At 19.8% G+C, this 12,218-nt stretch overlaps 1 protein-coding gene across 1 annotated transcript; it reads left to right on the top strand.

The window, feature by feature from the left end:
• Positions 1–1,596: 1,596 nt before the first annotated feature.
• Positions 1,597–10,070, top strand: PRSY57_0703700 (inositol-phosphate phosphatase, putative; the record flags this gene model as incomplete). Its single annotated transcript, XM_012906702.2, has 2 exons — positions 1,597–9,251; positions 9,467–10,070. The coding sequence occupies 2 exons, from the start codon at positions 1,597–1,599 to the stop codon at positions 10,068–10,070; spliced, it is 8,259 nt and encodes a 2,752-aa protein (XP_012762156.2).
• Between the last annotated feature and the right edge of the window lie 2,148 nt (positions 10,071–12,218).

Here is a 12,218-nt window from a genome sequence, read left to right as displayed (position 1 = left end):
TTTATTTTAATTTATTTTTTATTTTTATATTAATTTAATTTTTATTTATTTATTTTTTTTTTTTTTTTTGTACTTATAATTTTTATTTATGAATTATGATATGATAATTTAAATTTTATATACATTTATATTTTATGCAACATTTTAAAAAATATATTAAATAAAAAAACATTTAAATAAAATACATTTAGATAATAAATAAATTGAGGGTTAATTCTTTAAGTTTTATTATTTAATTTTTTTTTTTTTTTTTTTTTAATGAATATATTTATTTGTATACATCAATATATAATTATTTTTGAATTTTGATAAAAAAAGAAAAAAAAAAAAATTATATGTATATTTTTGAATATATTATTATATATAATATATAATATATATGTATTATATATATAACATATAATATATAAATACAAAATAATTATATATATATATTTCGTTAACCCATTTAATATTATATATATATTTTATATTATAATATACCATGTCTGTTTTATTAAAAATATTATTTATTTTAATGGATTATGTATACTTATATTAATAATAATATATATAAATATTAATAAAAAATAAAATATTATATTATATATATAATATCAATAAATATATAAATATAACATATAAATTATATATATATATATATATATATATATATTTAAATATATATTATAAAATATTATTTTTTATAAAATTGATTAGGAAAATTTTATATATGAAAAAAAAAAATGTCTTTTTTTTATATATATAATATTTGTATATTTAAAAGAAATTATATTTAGGGAGTTTATATTATAAAAATATATATAAATATATATATATATATATATATATATATATATATATATTATTACTTTTTGTATAATATTTAACGTAAAAAATAAAAGTTTTTACATTGTTATAAATATTTTTTTCTATTTAATATTATTTAAAAATGAATATACTATATAAAAAAAAAACACTTTACCAATAAATAATGAGAAAAGAATTATCTTATATATTTTTGTTATGATTAATTATATTTGTAGTATTTATTTTTATGTGTATACGAAAGGATTTATTTTTTAAAATTTAAAAGAAATGTAAAAATATAAAATTATACACATATATGTATATATATATATATATATATATATATAAGTTATAAATTTTTTTTTTTAATATTATTTTTCAGTATTTTTTTGTGTTTGGTACACACGTTATAAAAAATAAAAAAAAATACAAATAAAAAGTAAAAATAATAAAAATAAAATACAAGAATCAATTTAATGAAAGAACAGAAAGAAAATTATATAAACAAATAAGCATGTTAGCATATAAACTTATTAACATGTAAGTAAAAAAAAGGGATGAATTAACAAAATAAGTATTTTTTTATATATTTTAATTTTTTTTTTTTTTTTTATACAAATGATGATTTTTCCTTTTTGCTTCTTTTAATTTTTGTATTTTATTTTTTTTTTTAACTTTTTTTTTTTTTTTGTTGAATATATATATATATATATATATATATATATATATACATATATACACACACACACATAAATAAATATATAAACACTTACATACATATATACATACATAAATAAAATAAGACTGATGAATGCATATAACACAGACGGTAGATATTTATTGATAATTTATGAAAAAGTATTTAAAGTAATTTACATAAAGAATTTAAAAGATAAGAAAGATGAGAACGTTAAGGTGCCCGCATTATTTATATATCGAAAGAATGGGAAATGTTTAGAGAAGAGAATATTAAAAGAGAAGATAAGAAAAAAGAGTAAAAAATATGGAAATATATTAAATGAATTAATAATAGACAATTTAATAGGTACCATAGAGTTTAGGAATGAGCTATTTTTATTTGTAGTAGAAAAATGGAGATTATTAAGTAAATTTTATTATATGGATAAATATAGAAGTATTTATAAAATAGAGAAGGTCCATTATATACCATATAATGTAGATATCATACCAATAAATACTGCAATAAATAATAGTTTAAATATAGATGACAATTCGAATAATTATTTTATAAATAATGTAAAAAATAATGAGGATATAAATAAGAATTTTGAAATAATAGACAACTCAATCAATTTCGAATATAACAATAATAATAATAACAACTTTGGAATAATTACAGCATCTTCTCTAAAAACAAATGACGTTGTAAATAAGTCTGATGATATTTCATATGATTTTTTTAATACGAACAATAAAAATATAAGTAGCTGTCAAGGTAATAATTCTAATAAAAATGTGACTTTGAAAAAGTCCGGCAATTTAGAAAATGATAAGAAAGACAACATTTTAAATGATTTTGAGGTAGTGGATAATATTAATAGTTATAATTCTTATAAAAATAATAATAATTATAATAAGAAAGAAGAAAAAAATAAGAAAATTCTTACCTTCAATAGTGCAAAAAAATGGCTTACGACTCAATTTAATCATAAAAATATTTTAAATATTATATCAGATATAACAAATTATGACAGCAAGAATGTTAATGAAAATGATCGAACTGTGGGAAAAGTACAAAATGAATTAGAAAAGGATAATAATAGTTTTTTAAAAAATGACAAAGCATCTACATCATCTTATAACACATCTGCATGTAATAACACTAATAAAATAAGTACTCTTTTTAGTTCCCATACAAATATATCGACAAATGATGAAAATATATCTATTAATAAAAGTGACAAGGATAGCTATCCACCAAATAATAATATTAACAATATAAACAATATTAACAATAATAATAATAATAGTAGTAGTAATAGTAAATGTAATAGTAATAACAAGAATCTGAATATTCATAAATCTATGAGTTCACATACCAATATGAGCATACATAAAAATCTGAATATTAACACAAATAAAATGACACACCATCACAGCAATAATAATAATATGAAACAATCTAGTGGGGAAAAAAATACAACAACCACTAAAGATACAATTAGAAATAATTATAATAATGATACGTTAAATAAAATGAATTTTAATAGTGTCGAGAATTCCTTGAGCTCTATATATGATGAAGATAATTTAAGTGAATCCAAACCAGATACTGCAAATTATAGTTCAAAAGTTCACACAAGTTTAATTGATAATACATTTTTTAATAAAGAAGGAAATGGAAAGAAGGAGGAATTAACTATACTTGTAAATAATAAAAATATTGTAGACAGTGAAAATAATATATTAATTGGTATAAAAAAAGATGAAGAAAAAATCAACCAAAGGAATTCTATGTTTGATCAAGATAATGAAAATAACAAAAAAAATGTATTGGATAAGAAGAATATAAATAATAATAATAATAATAATAATAATAATAATAACAATTTATTGTATATAAATAAAAATGATGTACATGAAAATGATGTTAATAAAAGGAATTCACGTGATAGAAAATTTTCAGAGGTTTTATCAGAAGATAAAAAAGGATCGAACGCTAGTAATAAAAGTTCCATAAATGTAGTTAATAATAATATAAAAGATCTTATTAATCATTCATATTTTAATGTTAAAGGTAATCCAAGAATGCAAGAAAATAGTGAAAAGAAAAATTCGTATTCTTCGCTTTTTAAAAATGAAGATGTTCGAAATGATGAGAAAAAGAATAATTCTAAAATGGATATACATAAATATTTAAAAACTATTCAGAAATTATTAAGCGTCCATATGTATTATTCGTATGATTATGATTTAACTCAATGTATTCAAAAAAAAGTAAAAAATAATATAGAAGAGGTCGAAGTGGAACCATTGGTATATAATACTCGTTTAAATAATTTAAATAATAAAAAGAAAAAATCTTTTTTAAAAATGTGTGAAAAGAAATATGTGTGGAATTACCAAATGATAAAGAAGATGAAAAATAAATGTAAAATTGATGATAATTGGTTCTGTTCTATTATACAAGGATATATATCTTATACATCTATCGAAATAAATAAAAAATGTTTAGAACTACTTTTAATAAGTAGGAGGTCTTCTATTTTGGGTGGAACTCGATTTAATAAACGAGGTATAAATGATGATGGATATGTAGCTAATTATGTGGAATCTGAACAGATAGTTCGTATTAATAATAGAAATATTAATTATGTGGATAAGTTTGATCAAGTAAATAACAAGGATAATACTTCTATGTCTGATATAAATTATGATTCATATAAAAATAAAAATTTTAAAAGTAACAAAGGGGACATGGACAAAAATAATAGTAATAGAAATAATACATATAATAATAGTAATGTATCTAATGAGATATTAGCATCCCCAAACTTAACACATGATCAGGTAAATCATTTAAAGGCAAATAATATGCAGGAAAAGGATAAAAATAATAATTCTTTTGGTTCGTCTCAAGTGGTTGGAGGTAATATTTCAACGGAAACGAAAGAGCAATTTGTTAATAAGGACAAAATCAATCAAGGAGTTTTTGGAACATATAAAATGAATGATTCATATGATAATAATAATAATAATAATAATAATAATAATAATAATAATAACAATAACAATAACAATAACAATAACAATAACAATAGCAGTAGTAGTACTAATAAATATGTAGGAAGAAATTTTGAAAATCGAATTATATCACTTGTTCAAATTAGAGGTTCGATACCCCTGTTTTGGAAACAACATTCCATGTCTTCACATGTAAATATTCAACGATCATCCTTATTAAGTATTAAAGCATTTAAAGAGCATAATAAGAAATTAATTAATAGTTATGGTAACAATATTTATTATATAAATTTATTAAGTCAGAATAAAAGTAATGAAAAGAAATTGACGAAGAAAATGATTGAAATGATAAATTTTATAAAGAAGGATAAACATTATAAAGAAAAAGATTACATTAATTATATTGAATATGATTTTCATATTTCTGTGAAAAATAAAAGTTTTGAAGATGCAATGAATGATTTTATTAATAAAATATTATTAAAGGAAATAAAGAATGTATCATTTTTTATTGAACCTATAAAAGTGAGCACGAGTAATAATGAAAATAAAAATAACAATAGTACTGATAATAATAAAAATAATATCAATGATAACGATGATGATGATAATGATAATAATGGTGATAAGGATAACGATGTGAACAATATTAATATAAATAATACTAATAACAATAATATTAAAAATAAAGATTACAGTTATGATAATGGAGAGGGAGAGAATAAAAAAGAATCATCGGGTGCTTTTCAAAATGGTGTATTTAGAACAAATTGTTTAGATTGTTTAGATAGAACTAATGTATTTCAATATTATTATGCCTTATTTTTTATTTTATATATTTTACATCTTTCAAGAAATGATATGTTTTTGAAGGCTGTAAATAAGTCTTATTTATGTTATTATAAAAATGTAAATAATATGTGTAATGATAAAAATGTTACTATATTAACAACATTACCTACTGAAAATTACTTACTTGACTTATCTGACAAATATGCCATGAATAGAAATTATGATTATGTAAATAATAAAAATGAAAATATGGGTATGTTTGATGGTTTTTCCTATATAATTAATGATGGAAGATTTATGAATAATAAGAAAACATCTGATACTGCTGATGAATTAAAAAGATTAGGTTTAGATCAAAAGAAAGAAAAATATGGAAATTCAAATGATAAAGATTATAATAAAGATGATAAAAAAAAAGTAGAACAAATCGATGAATATGTTTATATATTAAAACATTTATTTAAAAAAATGTGGGTAGAAAATGGGGATATTATTAGTACTCATTATACAGGTACAGGTAGTGTTTTTTCTTCACAAATAAATGTAGGTAGATCATCATTGAGTACTAATATTGATCATGCAATAAAATCGATTGAACGATTTTATCAAAACAATTTTGAAGATAATTTTAGGCAAGAGTGTATAGATATAATTTTATGTAGTGGAAAGTATAATAATAATAGGAGATCATTCTTAGGTTCTGATTTTACCTATTTATTAAATTGTAATAATACAAGTACTGTGAATAAGGACTCTACCAATAGTATGAACAAATATGATGTAAATAATAATAACAACAATAATAATAATAAAATTTTGGATTCGTCCATGAATTATTTACAACAAAATAAACTTAATCTTAAGAATAAAAAATTATTAAAAGAGAACCAAGAGAAAGGAAATAAACAAGAATCCAAAGTTCTCAGTAAAAGAAAAAGAGCTTTGTTAAAACTGAAAAAAATATCCGCTGCATATAATATTAATACGCATCATAATTGGAAAAATTTTATTCATAATACCAATTCTGTAAAAGATCATATAGATAATCCTGGAAATAAAAACAAAAATGTAGATGGAAATAAAGAGCTAGACAAAAAAGAATACGAGCATAAAGCTAAAAGAATTTTGCAGGAAATGGACAGTTCAGATGAATCAGATCTGGAAATAGAAGACAATAATGAATATTTTTATTATAATGAAAATGGAAAAATGGAAATGTTTGACGAAGGTATGATTGAAAATATAGATGATCATAATATGAATTATCCAGTACTTGCAAAACCCAATGAATATTATGGGGTGCAGGCAGATGGAATTGATGAGGAGGACGAAGATTATGATAACGTAGATGAAGAAGAAGAGGATGCTTATAATTACGATAGTAAAAAACATCTTAATATTCCTTACAATGATGTAGAAGGGAAAATTTTAAAAAGTGATGTTAATTATTTAAATAATAGAAATATGAACGATTTATGGTCAAGAACAAACAACAGTAGTAGTATCAATAATACAATCGAAATCGATAGTAGCACTTCTGATAGTATAGAAAAGAAAAGAAGAAATCGAAGAAGAGAAAAAATGCGAAGAAGAAGGAGAAGACAAATGAAGAAACTTAAAAATAGGAGTGATTCTATATATTTAGATGATATGCATAAAGATAATAAATATGTGTATGGTGTTAATAATGAACCTATTTATAATGATTATTTAAGTCATGATCTTATAAATCAATATTGTGTAGATTGTTCGAATTCGAAATTTGTGAATAATTATGCAAAGAAAAAAATTATTAATACAGATTATGAAGAACGAATTATAAAGTTATGGGCAGGTACATGGAATTTATGTGGAGGAGATTTGGAGGAATTAAATGATATATCATCATGGCTTAATGAAGTTGATGATTATATTGATATGTATGTATTTTGTTTCCAAGAAGTGGTCGAATTAACAGGATTTCGTATATTAATGAATATGAAAGATAAATTTAAAGAGAAAAAAATTGAACAAATGATTACACAAACATTAGGAGAAGTATCTCAAAGGCAAAAAGAATTATATTTGAGAGGAGAGAAATATAATAATAATAGTAATAATATGAAGATAAAAAAGAAAAGTGCTCATATTGTATCGGAAACACCGTATAGAAATGAAAATCGTAAAAATTTATACGCTACCAATGAAGGAAAAGAGCAAGATGTTATAATGAATAATGATAATGTTGATGATGAATATTATGAAAATTATTTAAAATGTTTTAACGATGAATATATGAAAAATGAAAACAACAGAAATAATAGTTATAATGATAATAATAAAAAATCAAATAATTATAAATATGATGATATGAACATACTAGCACAACACGGTGAAGAACAAAGAATTAGAGAGGATAATAATTCATTGCTTGATATATCAAAAAATTGTTTTTTAAATAATTATTTTAATAGTTTAGAGGGCGATGTTTTAAATTTAGATATAATGGGTGAGAGGAAGATGACATTCTCTAATTTGATGGACATGGACAAGAGGGAGTATATTGATGATATGAACAAATATAAAGAACATAATGAATATAATAATATATCTAAAGAAATGGAATATAATAACGATTTTAATTTAATAGATGCTTTAGAAGATTATGATAATATAGAAAATAAACCTAATAAACATAACTACATAAATGAAGATTTATTGAAAAGTAATGAAACACATATAAGTTCCAATGTGAAGGATATTTTTCAAAATAAAGTACCCAATAGCTTGAATATGAATTTGGATGATATATTTAACGATGAGTTTATATCAAATCCAAAGGAGGATGATTATTATATTAATTCAAATAAGGGAAATATTAGAGGTTCTTATGTAATTGAAGAATTATATAATCGTAAATATAATGATATGAATAATTTTAATATGAATGATGAATTGGAGGATAATATATTTAATAGAAATAAAGATATGGAAATGAAAATGGCTAGACCGATGGATATGTACGATAGAAGAGGTAGTCACTCAAATGAAATTCAAAATAAAAGTAGAAATATAAATGATAATATAAATATTAACAATGACATCTTTGAAAATAATGAAGCTAACGCGTTTGATAATAGCAGTAATCATTTCAGAGTAAAAAATTACAACTTTACGAGTGTGCAAGATGTTTTTGAAGATTGTGATATCAAAGTATTAGGAAGTAGTAATAATAATATGATGTATGAAAGAAGGTATGAATCACCAAAAAGGAAAGGTAAAAATTTTAATGAAAAAGTAAAAAGGGAAATACATAAAATAGATGATTATTATGAAAATGTACAAAAGGAGGAAAGAAAGAATAATAAGGGTTTTGCTGCTGGTGGTAGTAGTAGTGGTTATAATAATAAGGAGTTTGACAAATACTTTTTGAACTTAAGAAAATTTAAATATGTAAAATTGAAATCTGTATCTATGATTGGTTTATTTATTATTATATTTATTGATGAAGCTTTAGTTGATCATATAAGAGAAATAGAAGTATGTAAGGTGAAAGTAGGTCTTAAGGGAAATACAGGAAATAAAGGAAGTGTATCTGTTAAATTTAGATTAGGATATAATTCCTTCTGTTTTAATAATATTCATTTAGCATCTGGTCAAACAAATATATTTGAAAGGAATACACAAATGCAGAACATTTTAAGCAATAGTTTTCAAAATCAAGAATTAAATAATTTATTTAATTTTGATTATTTCTTTGCATGTGGAGATTTTAATTTTAGAATAAACAAAAATCTTGAAGAAGTACTTAAATTAATATCTAACAAAAATATTAAGCATTTATTAAATTATGATCAATTTATTTATAATAAGATGTATAATATATTACCATTTTGTCTCTTTTATGAGCATCCCATAACGTTTAACCCAACATACAAATATAAGAAACATTCGAATATGTACGACATTAGGAGAACCCCTGCCTGGTACGACAACACGAGGGAAAAATAATATTTTGTATATATATATATATATATATATATATATATATATATATATATGGATGTATGTGTGATTATATTAATTTGTTTATAATATATATATATATGTGCGCAGAAGTTTTTAGGACCAAAAATGTGCATATATTCTTGTGGTTATATATATATATATATATATATTTTTTTTTTTTTTTTTTTGATAGGTGTGATCGTGTTTTAATGAGTGGCAAACTTGTACACTTATCCGAAATTGAGAAGAAAAGGAATGAACATATGTCAAGAGAACATTATAGGGGACATAATATTAGAATAGACCAGAGAAATAAAAGTGATATGTTTGATAATAAAAGGAATAATATGTCTGATAAGGATATATTGAATGATTTTTATAATAATGATAAAATATATTTTAAATATATAGATTATAAGACACATAATAATTTTTTCTCAAGTGATCATAAACCAGTTAGTGCTCTTATTGAATTGAAAGTATTTTTTGATAAAAAAGATATTGAATATAAATTATTACACTCTTATAGTATGAAAACAACAGATGAATATGGATATTTAGGAAAAGGCTCAAGTAATACAAGCAATAGTAGTAGTAATAAAAATAATAATAATAATTTATTTGATTATTTTTTTTCTAATGGTTATGGTATAAGTAAATATACTACTAACCCTATATCCCAAATTCTTAATTATTCAAACCCCCTTAATTCAAAATATAAAAATGAACCGAATGAGCATTCGTTTCATGAAGATGCCATAAGAAATATTGAAAATTTTGAGGAATATACAAAATGATGTATTGTAAATTTTCACTTACTTTTTTATATATATATATTTTTTTGGATGAAGATGTATAAAAAAGTTGACATATTTATATAATTAAATATTGTTACATGTATTAAAATTTATACCAATTTATATTTATAATATATATTTTGTGTATATATTTGTTTAAGGTGGAGCTTAATATATATTTCTAAAAATTATGATTTTATTTTAAATATATATATTTTTTTATGTGTATTTGTAAAATTTTTAGTTTATCTATGTTTCTAAAGTTTTGTACCTTATATATATATATATATATATATGTATATATAGGTTTATGTTTTTTATTTTTTTTCAAGGTATTTATGAAATTATATTTTGAATATACATATAAAAAATATATATATGTATATATTTAAATCCATTTTTTTTTTTTTTTTTTTTTTTTGTATATATATATTCTTGTTTTTATATAAAGATGTATTTATATACAAAAAAGAAAAAAAAAAAATAGAAAGGAGAATAAGAAAAAAGTAAGAGTAATAATAATATAAGGGAACCCAAAATAAAAAAAAGAATTTATTTATTTATTTTTTTTCTTTTTTTTGAAACTATATTTAAAAATGTTTAATTTTATTTGTTTCCTGCATATAATTTTTCAATTTATTAATGTTTTCTTAGTATTTATAAATATCTAGCATCCTTTATATTTCCATATTATTTATCATTATAATATGCACATATATATATATATATATATATATACATATACCTTTCATATTTTATTATTTTTTTTGTGTTATTGTAAAGTGATAATTTCTTTTTCTTTTAAGAAAAGACATTCCAATTATAATAAATTATGCAAAAAAAATAATAAAATATGAAAATAAGAAAACCTTGAATAATATTTTATGTGATATATCTTTAAAATATTTATATGTTCAAAAGGCTGTATTAGTAGACATATGTAATTTTTAGTAATCATTTCGAATAATGGTTGTAAAATAAAGGAATAATAAAGAAAATGACTATAAACAAAAGAACAGCATATTAATAAATTATACTGTTTATGGAAATGGTGTGTGAAAAATATTATATATATATATATATATATATATATATATATATTTCTTTTTTGTTAAGAAATTATGCTTATATAAAATAATATTAAACGTTTTTTTTTTTTCTTTATATATACATTTTCTTCAAAATATATACACACATAAAAATACATTTTGAATGATTATGAAAATATTATTTTAATCATTAATTCATTCTTTTTTTTTTTTTTTTTTAATCCTTTTAAAATGAATTGTATCTATGTGATATGATAAAATGTATATATTTGAGATTGAAAAAAAAAAAAAAAAAAAAAAAAAAAAAATTAAATTAAATTAAATTAAAATGGTATTTATATGTATAAAATATTAGAATGATAATATATATATGAGCCTATTTTTATTTTAATATAAGAAAGAAATATATATTTTCTTTATTATTTAAACACATACGAAAAAAAGATAAAACATAATCAAAATGAATAATAATAAGATAAAAACCAAAAAATATATAATATAATTAATATAAAATAACATATCTTACTCATAATATTATATATCATTATAACCTTTTTTTAATATTATTTATGTTTTTTTTTTTTTTTTTTTTTTTTTTTCTCTTTAGTATTTTGCTTTTTATATTAGAGAGAAAAATATAATTTCTTAAAGATAATATACTTAATGTTTTATTGTTTTTTTTTTTATTTTTCGCAAATATGTTGTCTACTTTTAAAAGAGAAATATGTATAATTTTTTTAAATTAAAAAATTACGAGATGAATTATATTATAATTATGTAATTTTTTCTTTGATATATGAATTTACTATTAATTTAAATGGACATATATTAACATAATTATGTAATTATATATACCACCTATACATATATTATATAAATATATACATTTTTAATTATGAAACTTTCTTGCATAATTTAATAAATGTGCTTAAATATTTATCTTAAAATATTTTCTTTTCTTTCTTTCTTACTTTTTTTCTTTTTTTTTTTTTTTTTTTTTTGTGATGAATATATATTAAAAAAATATTTTAAAAAAAATACGTACTTTTTTTTTTTTTTTTTTTTTTTTTTTTTTTTAAATAAATTTTTTTTTTTTTTT

This window comes from Plasmodium reichenowi, chromosome 7 (assembly GCF_001601855.1).
Source record: "Plasmodium reichenowi strain SY57 chromosome 7, whole genome shotgun sequence".
Classification (NCBI taxonomy): Eukaryota; Apicomplexa; class Aconoidasida; order Haemosporida; family Plasmodiidae; genus Plasmodium; species Plasmodium reichenowi.
The sequence above is the reverse complement of the archived record's forward strand: the minus strand, read 5'-3'. Positions and strand labels throughout refer to the sequence as shown.